This window comes from Pantherophis guttatus, chromosome 3, assembly GCF_059756535.1.
Source record: "Pantherophis guttatus breed Tessera chromosome 3, ASM5975653v1, whole genome shotgun sequence".
Taxonomy (NCBI): domain Eukaryota; kingdom Metazoa; phylum Chordata; class Lepidosauria; order Squamata; family Colubridae; genus Pantherophis; species Pantherophis guttatus.
The window spans coordinates 187,810,929-187,831,734 of record NC_142065.1 but is presented as its reverse complement, the minus strand read 5'-3'; the positions used below and the strand labels follow the sequence as shown (position 1 = coordinate 187,831,734).

The window sequence follows — 20,806 nt, the reverse complement described above, 5'->3', positions numbered from 1 at the left end:
CTTGTAATTAAAATTTCATTCTGAAAGGACTTGCTGAAGGCTGATGTTAGACGTGCTTTGAAATCCATTCAAGAGAATGAATAAGAAAAAGATACCAAGAAGTTTCCTTCCTTAATGCTCTCTTCAAATGCATAGCTCTATATTTTTTATGTAAATGATAAACCTCTCTCTCTCTCTCTCTCTCTCTCTCTCTCTCACACACACACACACACACACACACACAGAGCTGAAGCAATTTCTATAAAAATAAATAAGGAGTAAACAGAGACATTGTTCTAACAGTGTGCTCAATAATTGACAGAAAAAGCATGGGCAAGATAAAAGGCAGTAGCAGAGCATGCGCAGTACAGATTCCCTTGCTCTAGTGGTGGAATTGTGCTAGGCCGGCAAATAACCGGCTGAGTTTGTGCGCATGCGTAATAGGCCGAGAAACGGCCGGCGAGAAAGAAATATAGAACGGCGACGTATGCTGTGTACGCATGCGCTGTTGAACGTAGTTGTGGAAAGGAAAGGCGTAAGCTATATGGCGGGACGATTAAACTGCTATGTAAGTCTGGCTTTGCTTTGTGTGTGGTAGGAAGCGGGCATCGTTAGGGATAAGGAGCTACTATAGGTCCGTCCTCGGGCATGCGATATGGGATACTCTGTGCGTAGTACGGTATCAGTTTGGATTCCTTTTTCCTATTTGCATTTTTGAAACTCCGTTTGAAAAGCAGTCTGCATGTTCTCAGAAGCCCTTGGTTCTTTGATCTGTACAGAGCCTTGGTGGCGCAACAGACTAAAGTGCTGTTAAGTAGCACCAGCTGCCTGCAATTACTGTAAATTCAAATCTCACCAGGCTCAAGGTTGACTCAGCCTTCCATCTTTTCGAGGTAGGTAAAATGAGGACCCGGATTGTGGGGGCAATAAGCTGACTTTGTACAAAAAGTCAGCTTATTGGGGTGTGTGTGTGAATGCCCTACTAAGTATGTATATACAAAAGTATGAAGGCTATTGCTTAACACATTGTAAGCTGCCCTGAGTTTCTGGAGAAGGGTGGCATATAATTCGAACCAATAAATAAATAAAATCTTGAACCTTATTAAGGCAGTTTCATATTTCATAACATTAAAAATAATAAAATCTTATAAGAATGAGGTCATTGGATATTTTTATTGGACAGAGTCTTACAAAAAGCAGAGAGTGGCCATTGGAAAATGTTGCTCTGCCGGCATAATCATCATTATGCTGGCACCCAAAGGCATATTATTGTTAAAAAACAGCATTGTTGAGAAAGCATATTGGACCGAACTTTTTTCAATTAAATGCCAGGTTAATGGTGCCGCTATAAGACTCACATTTTATTGTAATGCACATTTTATTGCAGCATGTGCAGGATGCACATCTCAAGAATGGTTAACAGTAATGAGTGTAATGAAATTGGCAATAAGTAACATAAATAGAGTGCAGAAACCAAACCATATGATGAAAAAAAATAAGCCACATCAACCTGGCTCCTCGCATGATTTCCTTGGAATTCTTAAAGGATCTGAGAAAAAGTCCTTTCTTCCTCAACACTTACCTCAGAAATATAGTCACTGGAGAAGGAGTAAGGGGAGTGATATTTTGTAATTCCTCAGCTTTTTACTTTAATGTCTAGATATAATGTAGTTAGACTCCTGTTGTTATATAACGAGATTTGTCTACACTTGGTTACCCTTAGTAGAAAGAGCTTAATGAGAGGTGTATTTGATTGTGTAAAGAATCTGTTTCAGGAAGTGGTGAACTTTCTACTCTTAGTGACATAGGTAGAACATGAACGGTGCTATGTCAGGAATGCTGCCACTGGTTTCTAAACTAGGTTCCTGGATTGTATGTGGTATTTGGGTTCTTACAATAGGCTTTCAAAGACTGAATTTGCTTCACACTTCCTGCTTGCTCTTTTTTTCAAATCAACAGAGCTAAAGATGAGACGATCAGCAGCTCCAAGTCAACTTTTGGGGCATTCAGCCAAAAAGCCAAGATTCATACCTCCAGGAAAAATCCTGCAGAAAACATCTGAATATGTAGATCCAGAAATTAAAACAGATAAGGTAATATTAAAAGAGGAGAAGACCACAAAGACATTAACATTACTAATGTGAACAACTCATAAAAACTCCAATTCTCTTTCATACAAAAAGTTTCTCCACACTGAATATTAGATATCAGGAGCATGCGTATCTTTTTATTATACAACATTTTGTTTGGTTTGGAGATTGTAGTTTACACATATTGCTTAATCACCACAGTTAGCCATCTCCGAAATATCCTGATCTAGCAGAAATTTGCCTTTGTATGTGGAGCTTAGGCAACAAAACTCCAATATGGTCTTCAACAAAAAAGAATTAGCTTATTACTTAGCAAAAACCAATTTAGTTCATATGCTATTTCAAAGGGAAGATATACAAATTACCCAATCCTATGGTATTTCCTCAATCATAAATTCATTTGCATTCTTACACATTTCTCAGGCATTCTGTTTCTCTATTTAATCAGGATGCATTGTGGAAGACTATAAAAATGGGTCCTAGCTTCATTCCCTTTGATATCAGTTGCTGTCCAGAAGTTGGAGGCATAACGTCTAAATTTTTTTTCTGTGAAGACTTCTCACGTAATGATTTTTTTAGGTGTGTGTGTAAATAAAACGGGAAATATACAAAAAAGGGAAGCACTTAGGGAGTAATAAATCATAAACTAGTGATTTTGTCCAGATTTCCCAGCTGTAAATTGATCATTATTGAAATTAGACACCTGAATAGAATTTTAGATCTTGTTTCTTGTGTCACATTCCATATTGCTACCAAAAACCTGCATGTATTAGTTTATGTGTCACAGGGAACTGTCTTCAGCTCAAGAGAGTCTCTTCCTTTTTGTTTGTTGAACTAATTCATGATATCACAACTGAGCCATCTGAGGAACTGCAAATGAGATCTGTTAATTTGGATTTGCTGTTCATCTGATAAGTATCAAGAACTCTTTCCAGAGATCTTCCTATATTTATTTAAATTGGCGTGTCTTCATATGAGGTTCTCTTCCCTTTGAGGATGTACTCTTAAAGGACATGGCTTTAATATTTCAGAGTCATCAGGCAGGAGAGGCACATTTTTATTTTGAAGTTGTTGCATGAATATTCCACAATAGATATATATTCTGTTTTATAGGTGTGCGAGAGACAATTGTGTAGCTCAACTTCTGTAAACATTTGTTCTACTACTTCTGGTTTTCATTCTTCTGTAACTGTAAAATCTAAAGAAGAAGAATTGCCTTCTGAAAACAAGAATACGGTGATTGGGCATTTGAAATCTGGAATGAAATCGCTGTGCAGAACAATAGGTAGGAATATGCATGCTTTAATGTAAAGCAGAATAGCTTTTGAAATATCTTCTGAAGGAAAGCTGTAGAAACTGAGCAACATTGGCTTCAGGACAGGTGTATCTCAGGGTTGTGATGGCAAAGTTTTCACTCTTCAGAATAAGGTAAGTTTACTTGTGCTATACTTATATACAAACAAATAGTTGCTGTCTAAAATATCCGCAGGACTGTGGGATAAAATTATATATACAGTATGTGGGGTTGTATATATCAATATTTTCTTACTGCAAGTACCAGATGCCTCCAAATTTGTTGTGGAAACAAGAATGGTTGCTACTGAAACAGAACATGGGTTAATAGAGATATCAGTAATTTGGGGGGTGGTAAGAACTGTTGGAGTATTGTTATTGTGATATATGCAATTTTTGTATTAAAAGCATCAGCAAAATGTTCTGGCCTCAAGTGCCATCACGAGGTGGACAGAATGCTTCCTCTTTGCAAAGCCATCCATTTCCCCCCCTCCCACTTTATGTGCAAGATCTTGGCCATTTAGGGAAAGGAAAAAAACGAGTGCTTTTGTGCATCTGGCTTATTGAAAAGATAAGAAAATAAGTATAGAGCAGGGGTCCCAACCCCCGGTCTGTGGATTGGCCCTGGTCCTCAGCATGCCAGCAACTGGTCTGCACAAACAAGCGCAGCCCCATCCACGGGATGCAAAATCACGCCCCCTCTGGTCTGCAGAAAAACCCAAAAGGTTTGGGGCCGTTAGTATAGAGGACATGATTGCCTTATTGTCAAAAGAAAAAAATAGTCTACAAAGAAAGGCAGGAAAAAGAATATCTGTATTCTTTATATATAATGGGTCAAAAAAAATGCTGTAATAAAGAATGCACAATTCATATTATGACCAAGAGATAGTATTTCTCATTGCAAAAAAAGATTATGACTCAGAATCCAAGTCACTGATATAGCTAATTATTCAATTGCAGCCTCCATTTGATTGTTGGCCTATCATCATGATGCAATAAGGAAGGGAACAAGGAAATCCTTCAGCTAGCCCTTTCTAATGTTTTCTTAGTTCAGCTAAGACTGTGGGCAGCCTAGCAACATCCTGGAAAAGTAACTATATAAACCTGGAAGCTAGCTATAAAGCTGGAACAACCTGCAGCTAATTATGTGTCAAGATTCATTCACTTTTAAAATACTTTTCAAGTGCCCCAAGTGGATGTTTCCTCCTTAGTATTAATTTTGTTTCATAGAATTCTTCCAGGAATATCTTTTTATCATTAGACTGCAACTCAGATTTCTCCTGTGTTGGATTTATTTATTAGAAATATAAAATGAGCTACTTTTCAAACTCAGGCATTTAGTTTGCTGAAGGCTGCAAGCCTTCAGTCACTTAAGCCCTGCTCAGATATTCAGGATCTAAAAGACTTGACAATTGAATGTTCTGGGTAACAACCTCCATCCCTTTTCAGGAAGCATTACTTCCACGTTATCTATAAAAGCCTAAAGACATACGGTATGGAAATATACATTACGTCTGCCAATGATCATACTGAATTTGTGATTGCCTGCAAGTAGTTGACAATGTCTGTGTGATGTTGGTGAGCCTTAATTGAAGTATTCGTGGTGAATATCCTTAGTTAAGTAACGCCTAATTGGGGTTCTACACTGAAGGGATTTCACTTGATTAAAAACAATCAGATTTACTTATGAATGGATGTGCTTTGCGTTGTCTGAATTGTAAAACATTTCATACATTCCAGTTCTTCATACCATTAAAGGATTATTCAAGCATTTGATCTACAGGGTTTTATGTATGCATTAGAGGCTGCACAGCTAGGATAAATTGTTAGATTTGGGAAACACTATATTGCAGTGTTTTATAGACAAGAAGCAAAACTTCTAAGACCATTATTTTGGAGGAGGAAAAGATACATCAATTGAAAAAATAATAAGATTATTTTAAGTAGAAAATATGTTCTACTTTGTATTGTGATAGCATTGGCGCTTTTTCCTAAATATAAAATGGATTCTTCCAGGCTTGCTGTTTGCATTGTCTATTTAGAATTGTTCTATCTTCTCTGTTTGCTGTAAAAATTGCTTTTGAGAAGTTGTCCTTTAAAGGAGACATTTGGTTGGTGAGATAATTTTGCTGATTTCCTTTGTTTTAATATTTCTGTTCGTTGGACTTATCACCAATGCAGCCATGGAGCTTGAAACAATGAGCAGATATACTAATCCAGTGAATCTGGCTGTGTTTCCACATCTTACAGGTGCTCTTGGAGACATGTTTTCAACAGCTTAGTTCTTTGTTTATGAAGTGATATCCACCAAGCTTTGAGTTGTGTTCATCTGCTGAATTTCAAATTTGCTTCTGTGATCTTGTCTTCTTTAAATGTCAGTATTTGTCAATCACTTTTTTGATGGCAAGAGTCTTACCTATGAAATCTTACATTGAATTCAACTTATTTCATTCTGATAAACATTACTTAATCTTATCTTAGAAAGCTAAAACAACAACAACAAACAACAATAATAATAACATAAATGGTTGGAGCTAACAATAATTACCATAATGTAGAGTTTGCCCTTCAAATACAGTATAAAAGGTACTTCAATAATCAAAATTGTAAGAATTTGAATATCCTAACAGACATACTTTGTTTATTGTCATTCAGATGACATTTATTCCACATTATTCCATATTTTACCTTTCTTCAAAACAGGTTAGGATTTGCATTATGATGTGATATGATATAATATAATTTCAATACATCAGTGACATAAGATGACGATATAAATTGGTCCAGGTTTTATTTGGTACAATTATGTTCTACTTTTTTTCTAAGGAGCTCAACAGTTTAAATTTCATCCCTTTGCTTTTTCTCATTTGATCCTCAGGCTTTGTCTTAGTCTGTAATAGATTGATGTCATTGGATAAGATGGATTTGAACTTTACATTCAATGTTTTTAATTATATTTCAGAAATACGTTAATGCACTGCATGAATATATAATTTGATTATAGTTCTCTAAAATGATTGCATATTTTTCTAGACTTATGCTGCAGTTGTAAAAGGCAGCCGCATGTTTCTAGGAGAAGGTATAGCAGCTTTAAAGAGTTGCTGATAAATGCTGCGTTATGCAAGATGATAGTGGACTCTAGTAAAATGTAAATATATGTCTAACTGCTACCCATGAATAATAATAAGTGAATAAAATAGTTTTCTAATATTTTTAAAGAAGCACATGCTCAACAGAACCAGGACATGAATAAGTGGAAAATGGGCTGCTCACCTTTACAGCTGGAGTTGTAGTTATATATTAATTTTTTGTTCACATTTTCAGAATTATGTTTCACTGTCTTTTAAGATTCTGCTTTCATTTGCCTGAATTTAAGTAAAAATAATACTCCTTATAAAAAAGAAATAACATTCATAAAGATAAAATGAAGGGAAGATGTTTCCATAAAAATGACTGGCTATTAATGTTTTTTTAAATCTCTGTATAGATAGATTATTCACCCTTGATATAAATAAAACTATATCTAAAGTTGTGGTGGGTTAGAGATTTTTAGACCTTGATTCAAGCTAGAGCATTCCAAGAAATACTTTCTATGTATAGTCCTTAAATTAAAAAAAAAAAATAACAAGGAAAAAAAAATATCGATCGGTAAGAAAATAATTCTAAAACCTATATTTGGATAATATATCTTTCAGTGAGCAGATTTCTGACTTTTCGAGGACCGTTTCTCAGATCTGTTATGGGAAAAAATGTTATTTCATGTTAATTGCCATGGGACTTGTGTTTGATCATGAAGTCTTAAAAAGAAACTCTGAGAAGAGGCAGGCAATTTACCGGTAATTGTATTCCATTATACACAGGAAGATTTTATGTTCTACCTCAATTAAGCTATAACATAACTTATTTGGTTTTCACACAATATTGTAAGTTGTGTGAATGTAGTAATTTGATCAGGAACTTGAAAATAAAAAATATAAAATATTATAAATATTTGAATATTGTAATATAATATATATTATAAAATATTGATTACTTTAGCTGAATCAAGCCAGCCATGACTTGGTAAACTATGATTAAACAAACCATGACTTACGTTGTGGGATCCTAGTGAATGCTTTTCTTATAGAAAGGAATAACTTTTGTCTGTTTGTTACAACAACCAATTAAATAGAGTAAGCCAGGAGGTAATGACTTTAATGACCTAGAGTGATCGCCTGTTTCTAAGGCCATCAGAGTGCCCTGTTCCTATCTTTATATAACTTCCCTGAGAAGCAGGGAATATTTTGTGATTTGGAGATAAAAGTAAAGATGGACCTGAGGTTTAATTTGATTCCTATATTCCTGAAGGGTTACAAAAATAGTTTGAAGTGATGTGTAAGCATAATACTCCTCAGGACTGTGCTCCATACATAAAGTAGAACTGTGATCAGTGACGGTTATGTCATAAAAAAATTGACAAATTCTTAACACCTGCTCTTATATTACAAGCTGGTAAATTGACAGAATGATTGAATTTCTTATCACGAGAGTATTATGGCAGTGTTTCCCAAGCTAGCATCCTTCATGTCTGCAGCAACTTGCATCAATCCTAGCTCCTTCCTGCTTGGATAGGATGGCTCTTTTTTTAGCCTAGCTCATTTGAAGGTCATTAGAAGGACAACCAGAATCTTGACTGAAGATTGTCCTTAAGATGCACCTCTGGAAATGTGTGTTCCCTGCCATGTGGTGGTTGACTGTAATGAGTTTCACATTTACAACTGCAGCTGTAAGGCGGGGACCCTGTTTTCCACTTATTCCTGTCTCTGTTCTGTGGAGTATCTGCCTCTTTAAAAAGTGTGTGCGTGCATAAAGCCAAAGCCACACTGCAAAGTGCTGGGGAAGCTTAGCTTTGCTGCGAAGCCCGACCCTGAGTGAAACCTAACTAGCTAGGCAATCTGCAATTCCTGATTGACAGCAGGACTAGCATTATGCAAATGGAGCCTGAGAGAAGAGCCGCTGGGGAACAGAACCGTGATCTGGGGGCTCTGTTAGGGATCTCTCTACACACGCCTCCTCAAAATCAAGTCGTCTTGCTTGTTGTTGGTTTTCCTTTCTCCTTTTTGCAGAGGTGGTACAGCTTAATAACCAATAAATGCCTCCCTTTCCCCATAAAAAAAGTTGTCCTTTTCTTAAGCATGAATAAATCCAGTCTTCTATGCAGTTCCTTTTTTTTTCTATCAGCAAAAGAGATGTATGTGTGTAAGCTCGTAAACTCAGGATGAATTGGGTAATATTTGGCAGAGTAACGTGCTAATCTTTAAACCTTTATATTTTCAATCCTGTTTAAATGTAGGGTTTTTTTGGCACAAAAGTATCTGTGCGTGCGCACTACCCCCCTCTTCTCTTCTCCTTCAGTCTGAAGCCTTATGTAGGTCAGGCTTGGCTTAACCAGATTTCACGAACCTGCGTCAGCTTAAGCTGAAGGAATTTTAATAAACCCTCCCCTGTAGGCGTGGGCCTAAATGAGACAAGCCTAGTTAAGCCTGATCTTTCTTCTGTTTGTGAAAAAGAGCTGAGCAGAGCTAGGATCTGTGTGGTGGTTTCAGGAACTGCTTATTCTTCAGGCTGGAGAGGACGATGGTTGGGAAGGCCAGATCCTCGAATTTCACTTTGTCTGAAAAGCTTGATTTGCTGAAACTTGTCAAGCCATACGTTAATATTCTCGAGGAACACACCAACAAACATTCAGTCATAGTGGAAAAAAACAAATGCTGGGACATCATAGCTGATAACTACAATGCCATTGGAGTTGACCGCCCTCCTCGCACTGCCCAGGGCCTGCGCACACTATACAAAAGGCTCAAGGAATATGCCAAGCAAGAACTCTTACAGCAAAAGGAGACCCTTTGTGACTACAAAAGCTACATCTCTGAACCGACTAAGAAAGTTGTGGAAATGATCCCTCAGATTTCCACTGTGTGTTTGAGAGAGAGGAATAATCTGCCATGGTAAGTTGCCTTTTATGCTGGGCTTGGTTGGCCAACTTGAGCATCTTCCAGCCCTTGTTTGAGCTAAATGCTTTAAGCTTAGAAAAACTAAGAATGCTGCAATCCAAGTCGGCTTTTCAAAGCAGCCTTTCGAATTTGCAAAAACAGGGGTCGATTGGGCAGTTTAGCTTGCAGCTGTATTTCAAGGATCTTATTGTCAGACCCCTGGCAAGTGAGGGTTAAGAAAAAATCCAAGTGAAATAGGAGCTCCAACTTTTACCCCTCCCCTTTTAATAGGCATAGCATTCAAACATTGACCAAGCGAAGGGCTGTTCTACATTTAAGGTAGTATGGTACTGCAGTCATCTGCCTGCATACGGAAGCTGTTGCCTGTTTTGGATAAAATCTACATAAAGTCGAGTTGGAGAACAAAGGAGCTCACTCCTGCGTGTGCCCAGACAAGGATTATGTTAATCTCCCCCAGAGCAGAATACATTTTAAACTGCACTTGGACTTTTTAGACGATTTTACCTGCCGATTTTACTCTGCCTTTTAAAAATACAAAGTGGATTTCAAAACCATTTTTAGCCTTGTGAAGGCAGAATAAAGATAAAGTTGTAATTAAACTTAGGAAAAGAATGTGCCCAGGTTTACAAGGCTCAGGTTCAGGCAGATAAGGATGCTGCAGCTGCACAAAACCTTTTATTTTTAGGGCAGGCTCTTTTGTGCTTAATCGAATTGAAGCGTGTCTAGATTTGAGCCAGACATAGAACAGGCAATGCTTTTGACCTTTCTTGCAGGGCCTTTGATTTTACTCTTTTCTCTGCTGCAAGCTTCCCATGTCTGTCCTGGACCTTTGGATATTTTTTTAAAAAAGAACCTTAAGGAAAAGCAAGATCTCTTTTCCTGGCTCCTATTGCTCCTATTTAAATTTATATCATTTATTGTGGTAAACAAATATAATAATCTTAAATGGAATGTCTGGAGAGACTGGCATGTATGGGCACGCTAGTCAGCCTTTGATTTTCCCTGCCTCCCTTTACTGCCCTGCCTCCGGTTACACTAAACAGTACTGTGCTCTAAATTGCTTCCACGGAAGACGCACGTCAAATAAAGATATGTCAATAACAGGTTCTTTTCATGTAAGAATTTTGTACCAGCTATGCTTACATGATATAATATATGACATAATCACATTATTATTTTTATTTCATTTTTATCCCAGCTTTTTTATCTAACTTAGGATGGCAAACATACCTAATACTCCTTCAAAAATGGTGTTTTGCAGTCCGGCATTTATAAACAAAAGTGTATTAAGTTCAATGGGTACAATATCTAAAAAAAACCCCAAAAGCGGTAGTATTCTTGAGATATGAGATTTTCATATAATGATTATTCAGGCTGATATGTTTAAAATTGATTGGGCCAAACATCACTTCGATTGAAAGATGTTACTTAGTGAACCAGTAGAGTAGGTAGTATCTTGGTAACAGATTTGAGCTTGAGTACTAATGGCTAGAGTACCATTCTTGTTTAGTAATCTTGCTTAGATGTTGTGTAGCATCTAATATTAATTTTACAAAAAAAAAAAAAAAATCCACAATGATCAATTGCTTAAACATTCTTTTGAAATGCAATATAGATGATTATTGCAGTAGTTTAGTGTTACAGAATAATTTATCTGGAATATTAACCATTAAAAATGAATATCATGATTCTAAATATGTTTTGTGAGGATAAATTTCAGTAAAATGAATTTATCTTTTATCCCTCCATGTAGATCTTTAAAATAAGGGGAAAATGCGAAAGATTTTTGTTTAAGAGAGAACTACAGACATAGCTAGCCACAAAGCTTTTGCCTTCTCAGCCACTTTGGTTTTATCTCTTTACCTTCCCATGGCTATGGTTCTTTGCAGCTGTAATTTGTGCATTGCCAGATACCATATTTATTTATGAAAAATACAACTGCTAAAATTAATGGGTCAGGAACTCGCCATGCAAGTAAAAAAGGGAACATACCATTTTCCCAGTTGAAAATTGTATGGAAGTTGCACTTTTTAAAATCCAAGATATTTTACTTTGCTTGGCAATGTTTATTGATGAGTATTAGCGGTTCAATTGGATATCAGCTGTTTTCATCCTTAATTAGATGCAACTCCAGTTTTTCTCTGTGGGTTGTATGCTACACAAGGTCATATGACTAATGCTCCATTGCTCACAGCTGCTGATTTGCTGTGATCAGAAACCTCTGCTTGGATTTTTTCATTTTGAATGTCCCGATGTGCACTTATACATGCAAATTCTGATAAAATGATTGTAGCTTGCTTCCAAGAAAATGATGTTGACCAATATTCCTTACTTTAGTGTTAGGAATTTTAGAGTAACCTTTCTGTAGAGGAATCAAATATACTTGCTATATATGATCTAGCTGAAGGAACAACTACGACTGCCATGCAATAATAATAGAAGATTGTGAATAATCAATTATTCAATAATTTATTTAAAACAAATATTTCAAAGGGAGGACTTTTGAGTGGAGCAGCAATGACAGGAAGTGAAAATATATGTCTTCTTAGTTTTTGTCCAGGAAATCTTTCGTCCAACAATGAGGTTCTCACTACATCTTTAGATAAATCTATACTTTGTAGTGAAAACAGGAAGATCCTTCGGAGCTGGTAAATAATAAGCAGACGTGGATTAAATTATGTTATACCAAAATTGCTTTTATTTCAAAAAAATTGGTGCATGAACAGCTATGGCTTAAGGGCTGAATGTATAATTCTTCTCAAATTTACCAGTGACCAAAAGTGTTTTTAAAGGCATTTTAATTTTTTTTCTTCCTAGTGTTTTCCACTTAAAATAGATATGTTAATTTCCTGGAAAACTTTATATTCTTATTTTGTCTTCAATGAAGAGTAATTCCATGAAACAGGAAGGAAATGGACTGGAAATATAATGCCACCCATTCCAGTGTATTCAGTTTTTCACTGCTGCTATCTTTAATGTTTCTTAAGCTACTATATCAGGGGTGTCAAACTCAAGGCTTGGGGCTGGAACCGGCCCATGGGGTACTTAGATCTGGCCCATGGGACTGCCCTGGAAACAGTGAAGGACCAGCCCGCAGTGCTTCTGCCAGTGAAAACGGAGCTTGGGAGGGCTCTGTGTGGCCCTCCCAAGCTCCACTTTCTCAGGCAGAGGTTTGCAGGAGGCCGTGGCAGCTGAAAACGGAGCTCGGGAGCCAGTTTTAGCTGGCAGAGCACTAGGGTCACCACAGGTGCTCCCGACATGAGTGACGTTGAGCTGCCCATGGCTAAGGAGACGGTCACGCCCCCTGGCCACGGCCACTCTGCCGCCCTCCCCCCGAGACAACCCTGCAAGCAAGAACATAATTTGAGGGCCACATCAGGTTGCGCAAAGAGGATGCTGCCCTCAATGAAATCGAGTTTGACACCCCTGCACTATATGGTGAGAGGATGATTTTCCTGTCTCCTTCCCTTCCATCATCTTCTGGGAAGAGCAAGGTCATTCACTGACTTACTGCTAGATTGGAAGATACTTGAAAGCTTCTCAGCTTTCTAAGTGCTCTTGTCAGTCCAGTTCCAGGTGAGCAACTGTCCCTGACATTCCCTGGAATCCTCTGCAGCGGTCACAGCACTGAGAGGAGGGAAGATTGGAACGAGTCCAAATAATAGTAACCTATGTGGACCTCTGGTTAATGATATTCAAGGTCCTTCTGACTAGTAAGCAATTTTGGAGGACATGTGCAGTGCAGATATGGAAATAAATACTTTAAGACAGAGGGAAATAACCCATGGCCCTCCAGAACTTGCTGAACTACAACTTGCAGCATGATTCACTATGGGCCATGTTACCTCTGCCTGCTAGGAGCTGTAATTCTGCAGCTTCCGAAAAGGCATAGACTTCTTGTCCATGTTTTCAGGACAAAGAATACTCAGGGCAGAAAGCCACCTTGAGAAGAGAATTATACAAACAAGAAGTATTCAAGATGTAATTGCTCCATGATATTACTCTCTCTCTTTTTCTATTATCTTTCCTGGCAGCATATATGCACATAAACAGTTGTGATGATTCTCCTTTTATCAAAGTACAAATAGGTCAGAGGTTGATTTAAAAAATTCATCTCCCTTGATTTGAGCTTGATTCTTGGTAATTATATAGACACCTGTATGTAGTTTTCTTAGTAAAAATGTAAGTTACAGTAGTATTTGCCATTGCCTTCTTGTGAAAAGTTTTCAGTTGCCCAGTCTAGCCTAAAGTCCTGGACTTTCCAAGTAGTCTTTTACTCAATCACCATGTTTGCCTATTTAGCTTTTATGGACCCAGTAATGTCAGTTAATGCTATTTTGTGTTCACAATCTTTTGTGGCTAGAGAAGACTCTGTTCTCTAATGCCTAAAATATTATTCTGTTTTAGTGCTACCCTGGTAAAAGAAACAGTTGCTACTACAAGTTCTCCTCAGCTAGTGTTGGAGCCCCATTCTGCTGCCATCACGCTGGAACTGGATCCAGAAGAAGAGGATGTTAAGCCACCACCTTCACTAATACTTGAATTGCAAGCACAGGATAACTTGGAACAAAGAGATCAGCAACATATGGTCCATGTCATGGAGAGATCTCCATCAACTTCCCTGTCTTCTGTGGATATAAGAATGCTATCTCCATCGCCTATCCCCAGGCGAGATGAGTTTTTTAGGCTCGAAAGTGGTGAACGATTTAGGCCAGCATGTGGAGGGTATGATCCACAAATGTTACAAATGCTAAAAGAAGAACATCACATAATTTTGGAAAATCAAAGGAAAATTGGGCTCTATATCCAAGAAAAAAGGGATGGGTTGAAAAGGAGACAGCAGCTGGAAGAAGAGCTTTTGAGAGCAAAAATTAAAGTAGAAAAATTAAAGGCAATACGATTACGTCGTGATCTTCCTGAATTCAACAGTCTTTGAATGTAAAGCAATTCTGCTGCATAAAACCGTGCTTATTCTGTGTTTGATTAGAAAAGATCAGTTACTTTATTTGGATGGATTGGAAGTGGAACGATAAAAGAATTTGTTTTTTTTTAAAAAATTTTGGATTTCATTTATGTTTGCAAGAAATCAAAAGACAGTTTTCACTGGTTTTCCCAAATGTTCAGATCTCAAGGAAAATCTCATCTAAGACTTAAAAAATAATCCTTTTTGAAATCATGTGATCTGTTAGTAAAAGCCATTGTTGATTTATGAAACTATTGTAAAAATTCTGTTTAATTTTTTATTTTTTATTTTTTTTCTGGGAACAATTCTTAAGTACCTGTTTAAAATATTTATTTGTGGGTAAATAAATATATGCAAAGTGGAGAAAAAGACTGCTCATTTTTCCTTATTTTATAAGACAGTGGTAACTAGTATTTTAGTATGGCCTTATGTTATCAGGAAAAGCATGGATAGAAATATCTACAGTAGTGTGCACTTTCATGTTGAGCTGAACTGTTGAAATATGATTCTACAATATTTTAGAGTGTTATAATTCTGAAATCAGTAAACAGTTCAGAATAAAAATAATACCTTTGACACTTTCTTCTTGTTTTTATTAAACATTCTACAATCCAGTTAAGAATCATGGCAGTCTAGAAGGGCAAGTAAAGGAATGTTGTATTAAATCTTTTTATATCTAGACAGCGCTCAGCATTTTCAGGGTTGGTTTATACCTGATTTCTGTACATAGCTACCAGTGCATAATCCATCTGAATTATGGAGGGAGCTGTGGGTTATCATAACATGTCTTAAAAAGGATAAAGATTATTGTCATTTTGCTTGGGTGATCAGCTGATGTAATGTGGAATTAGTACACACAATACCTATTGAGAAATTATATATATATATATATATGTATGTATGTATGTATGTATGTATGTATGTATGTATTGGTCCTTATCCAAATGTGTAACAATGCAACATTTAGGGATCATCGGAATGTGTGTGTGTGTGTCTGTATCTATCTATCTATCTATCTATCTATCTATCTATCTATCTATCTATCTATCTGCATCTACAATGACGCTCCACGGATAGAATAGAGTATTCCATTAATTTTTTTAAAGTCTGTAATTGATTCATCCAGAACTCCACCTTTTCCATTTTGTTGCACAGAGCTTACCATTTTTCAACCCAACAGATAATTACAATTATGTACTCACTTAGCATATTTAATCATTATTGTCCTTTGCTCACTTTTGTTAGGAACCGCCTTTCTTTCTGAAATCATCAGCAAAATTGATTTTCCCCAAGCTTGCTGATACTAGTAGTTTTCTTTCAGATGAATTTTATTGTTTTGGCTACTTGCAATGAAATCATATTGTATGCATACACACAAACCCTCTCATGCTATTTCTTTTCAAGGTAAGCAACATATTGCAAAGTGCAGAAAAGAGTAGTAAACAATAAAGAAATTAAATGCAATGAACAAGAGAAAGAAAAGTAAATATTATTCCATCTCTGTTCACTGTACCTCTCCTTATTTGATCTTTCAGAGATCCTTCTGATCTCTGCCAATCCCCGCTGCCTGGAACTGGCCAAAAATGCAACGCGTAGAGCCAAAAATGTGACGTCGGAGGCGGCAATCGACAATGTGCTGTGATCCACAGCACGTCGTGGATTTGGAGTGAGGGGGGGAGTGCGTCTTATACTTCGAAAAATATTGTATTTATTCAATTTCTATTTCCCTAAGCTAAGCTAGCTTAATCTTTGCTATATTAAATTTCAGATCCAAAGTACTCATTACATCATACAATCCATATAACTTTTATGACATATCACGTAGGAGCTCAGCTAACACAACATCACTTCCATAAAAACTCCAGCTATGTTTATCTTTCCAATCAGTTCACCACAAAACATCTCTATATCGCTAAAACCTTGTTGGATTGTTTGTATCCTTCAGTTGGGCCAAACAGTACATTATAAGGCAACAATATTTGAATTAATGTATCTCAAATGGACTATTTTACAGAATGCATCCAAAATCGAATCCATGACTCCTATGGAATTGAAATTTTGCAAAGGTTGTGGCTGCACCATAGTGGTCATCTACAACAAACCCCAAGCTGCGGCCTATTTGAAACTGGGCGCTTGCGCTCATGCGCAAAGCTTCACTTACATGAGTGGCAGGCGCTTGCGCAAGCACGCCCACATGTCACAAGCAACAAATGGGGCTGTGCATGCGAGCCCATGCTGTGCTGCCAAAACGGAAAGGTTGGAGACCACTGATCTACGGTCATATACTTGCCATTTCCAATGCTCCCTGTCTGCTTCCTACAAAGAAAGTCAATGGGGAAGCCAGCAGAAAATCTGAAGTCACTCCCACTGCTGTATTGCCTCTCTGTGGTCATTTTGTTTCTCTGTTTAAGGAAATACCTCTGAAATTATGATTGAATGGATAATGGATTGTCTAGTTATTTTTTTATATAATAGATTTATTTATAAATAAATAGTCCAGGGGATATCACATTTTTTCTTACTTCCATACTTTATATTCTCCAATTATACCAACTCAATCACAATGTTACAGGATCTATACCTTACTTTTCATACATTTTTTTTTCTTGAGCACTAACATTTCTATCCCTAATTTCAATTCTACCCTTCAACATACCACTTTCATTCCCTCACTGATCTCTAAATTGTTGCTTCCGATATATCCTCGCTTTAATTTCATCCCAAATATTTATATTACTTTTATTTTCTATCTGTCACATTCATTCTGTTGAAGGTTCCACTTCCATAGCATTGTTTTTTTAAATTTCCATTAACATTGTTCTGCGTTTTTCTGCCTCTTTTAATTATTCTTTACCTTGTACAGAATTTGGTGATACCTCCTATTTGTCCCCGGTTGTTGCTGTTATAGTGATGTAGATAATGAAACTCACTGAATAAGAATTCAAAAAAATGTTTTTTAATCAAACATGACACAAGTGTGTTACTGAATGTGTACATTAACTTGACTATGAATGGCTTTGAATTTTATCTTCAAAATTGCTTCTGATTGGGGATGTAGCATCTGCCTACAATACCTTAAAGCAGCTGCTCCTTTCCCCAGAATTGTTATGACATACAATTCTGACAATTGTTGTGACAATTGTTAATTGTCCAAATGAGCATCTAGCCTCAAATGTGTGCTATGAAGATGCACATGAGCCTCAGGGAAAAGGACTGGTTAAAACATGTATGTATGTGTGTATGTCTGTATATTTGTACAGTATGTATGTATTTATAAACTTGTATACCACCCATTTATAAACTTGTACGCCACCCATCTCACCGAGGCGACGCTTATAGTCATATAAATAAAATATTATATAAAAGCTTAATAAATAAAATCTACACATTGAAAAATCAATTAAAAATTGATTAACTAAATGGGAGGCCCACAGCTTGCTTTTTCTGCCAGCATAGGTGTGCTGGGCTGGTCCCTATTGAGATGAACCAGTTCCTCGGATATCCTGGACCAATGCCAGGGATGAGCCAATTCCTCAGATACTCTGGACCAATGGCATGAAGGGTTTTAAAAGTGATAACCAACATCTTGAATGGGAGCTGGAAGCAAACTAGCACCTAGTGCTGCTTGCAGAACAGCAGCATAATGTGAGCCACCCTAGTTGCCCCAAGAACTCTTTGAGCAGCTGCATTCTGCACCAGGTGAAATTCTAGATAGTCTTCAAGGGTAGCCCCATGTACAAAACCCTGTATTGCAAAAGTCCGACTATGAGATGACCAGGGTTTGACTGGCTGAGCATGGGGACTCCTGACCCAGGAAAGGCTCAACTGAGGCACAACATGAAGTTGCACAAAGGCTCGCCTAACCATGACTGCCACCTGCTCATCAAGCAGGATTTGTGAGTCCAGGAAACCCCCAGATTGTGCATCAGGTCTGTTTGAGTAGTGCAATCCCATCTAAAATTAAAGATGTTAAAAGTCCCGTAACTTAGAGCTCCACAACTCAAAGTCACTTGGTCTTACCAGGGTTCAGCCAGAGCCTGTTATCCGCCATCCTGACCCCCCACAGCAGTGGTAGGTTTCAAAATTTTTTACTACCAGTTCTGTGGGCATTCCTTGGTGGGCATGGCAGGGGAAGGATACTGTAAAATCTCCATTCCCAGCCCACTCCAGGGGAAGGTTACTGCAAAATCCCCATTTCCTCCTGATCAGCTGGGACTTGGAAGGTAGAGAATAGATGGGGGGGGGCAGTCAGAATTTTTACTACCGGTTCTCCGAACTACTTAAAATTTCTGCTACTGGTTCTCAGAACCTACTGAAACCCATCTCTGCCCCACAGCCTCCAGACACACTGAGAAAACAGTGACGTTATCATTGGGTCACCTGGGATGGAGTTATAGACACTGAATATCATCAGTGTACTGATGGTACTTCATCTCATGGCAGCGGATGATCCCACCCAGTGGCCTCATGTAGATGTTAAAAAGGAATGGAAAAAGTACCAAGTTATATATTATAGCTCATCTTTCCCCCTGTTTGGTCTTCCAGATCTAGTGGGCTGCAATTCCTATTACCCTTGGTTAACCTAGGGGGAGGTGCATGGAACTGGTGGAAATTATCATCACCCAATTTGGAGTGAGATTTGCCAGGGATCTCTGAGGCAAATAAGATGCCTTATAATGTAGTTATTTGTGAAATTAGATAGTGATTCTTTTTTAATGCATCAAACGTATAAAAAGGGTAAGATTGCAATGACTAATATGAACTTATTTTACATCTTTTAAAATATCCCTTTCCAAAAGAAAAATTTAAATACAATATACAACATAGTTTGTTTAGTGAACATTCAAAGTTACAACAACACTGAAAGAAATGATTTATGACCGTTTTTCACAGTTATGACTTCATGATCAAGTGATCAAAATTCAGATACTTGGCAACTGGTTCATATTTATGACAGTTTCAGTGTCCCCCTCACCTTTTTTTTTTTTTTTTTGAGACACACCAAGCTGAGATCACGTAACAACAGTCAACAGCAATTTTGGTCAGAAAATAAAATCCCAATATCTGTGTCTGTCTCTCCATACTTCCCTTCAAATTATTGAACTACAATTAAAATCAAAAGGATGAATTCATGTGGACAGCAGTAGGATGAACTTTTCCAATTGTGGGATGGAGTTACACCATGTATAGATTTAATAAATAAATAATAACCTTACTTAAATGCATGATATTTAAGCAAGTTGCATGTAAAATAGTTAAGTAACATTTACATATATACTGTTTCATTTACTTAATTCTGGAGATGCCTCTGTTAAAATGCAATGAAGTAATCATGATCATAAGTCTCTCTTCTGGGGCATAACACGCATATGTATTTAATATGTATAACTACAGTTACACAAGGGACATGGTGGCTCAGTGGCTAAGATGCTGAGCTTGTCAATCGAAAGCTTGGCAGTTCATCAGTCCGAATCCCTAGTGCCACGTAACGGGGTGAGCTCCTGTCCCAGCCTCTGCCAACCTAGCAGTTCAAAAGCACGTTAAAAAATGCAAGTAGAAAAATAGGGACCACCTTTGGTGGGAAGGTAACAGCGTTCCGTGCGCCCTTGGCGTTTAGTCATGACCATGGAGACGTCTTCGGACAGTGCTGGCTCTTCAGCTTTGAAACGGAGATGAGCACCGTCCCCTAGAGTCAGGAACGACTAGCACATATGTGCAAGGGGAACCTTTACCTTACCTTACAGTTACACAGTCCCTATTAAATTTGATCTCTCATGTTTTTGTCCTGCTTGAATTGAATAGATTGCATTTATGTAAATTGGGTTTATATAACATGGCTTGAAAGGATTACATCTTTTCCTTTCAAGAATGTCATCAGCTTGTCTAAAAATAATCATTCCTGTGTAATGCATAACAAGGGTCAAATCTTTCTAAGGCTCATGAATTTTAAGCAACCATATTTCAGTAATCTAAATAGCTTATTACAGCATTGTCTGTTTTAGATCTATAATGGAGATGTCTGGTGTGATGTGTGTTTTTGGGCGTCTCCTAGAAATTATTTTCTTTGTGATGAACAAGAAAATATATTTGCTATAAATGATAAATCAATGAAAGTGATGGGCAATGACCTTGATCTAAAACAGGTTGCCAGGAGCATGCTACAATTAAATGCTAATATTAATTATTCATAATATTGGTTTTTCTTGTTTGCTGCCTATTTATGAGTTGTGTTGTGAGAGCAACTAAGTGAAACTTTTAGTCATTTCTTTGTATTTGCAAAAACTCACATCTGAATTATATAAACATAAGAAAGCTATTTTATGCCTTGTCATTACGCATATAGTACAGATCTTTCTAAGGTGGTTTACCATTTGTAATAAAATGCAATAACAGAATCACAATAAACAGTGAAGATAGTAATTAAAAATCTACATTACTAGGCTCCTTCTTAAATGAACAGTTGCTTGAAAAGGAAAGTCCAGTTTGAG

General features: G+C 37.2%; 2 protein-coding genes across 8 annotated transcripts in view; both read left to right on the top strand.

Moving 5' to 3' along the window:
- Positions 1-138: 138 nt before the first annotated feature.
- Positions 139-20,806, top strand: part of RAD54B (RAD54 homolog B) — a 42,600-nt gene continuing 21,932 nt past the window's right edge. For 2 of the 7 annotated variants that reach the window (XM_034422445.3, XM_087891355.1), the window contains exons 1-3: positions 139-547; positions 1,939-2,072; positions 3,183-3,354. In XM_034422445.3, coding sequence (XP_034278336.2) covers positions 1,947-2,072; positions 3,183-3,354 — 298 coding nt within the window. In that variant the 5' untranslated portion in view covers positions 139-547; positions 1,939-1,946. Of the gene's footprint in view, positions 873-1,938; positions 2,073-3,182; positions 3,355-20,806 lie in introns of all 7 variants that reach the window. The other 5 variants (XM_034422446.3, XM_087891356.1, XM_087891358.1 and 2 more) reach the window with 4 other exon arrangements.
- FSBP (fibrinogen silencer binding protein) lies at positions 8,695-14,899 on the top strand. The gene is made up of 2 exons (XM_034422448.3): positions 8,695-9,349; positions 13,763-14,899. The coding sequence occupies exons 1-2, from the start codon at positions 8,979-8,981 to the stop codon at positions 14,289-14,291; spliced, it is 900 nt and encodes a 299-aa protein (XP_034278339.1). The 5' UTR covers positions 8,695-8,978; the 3' UTR covers positions 14,292-14,899.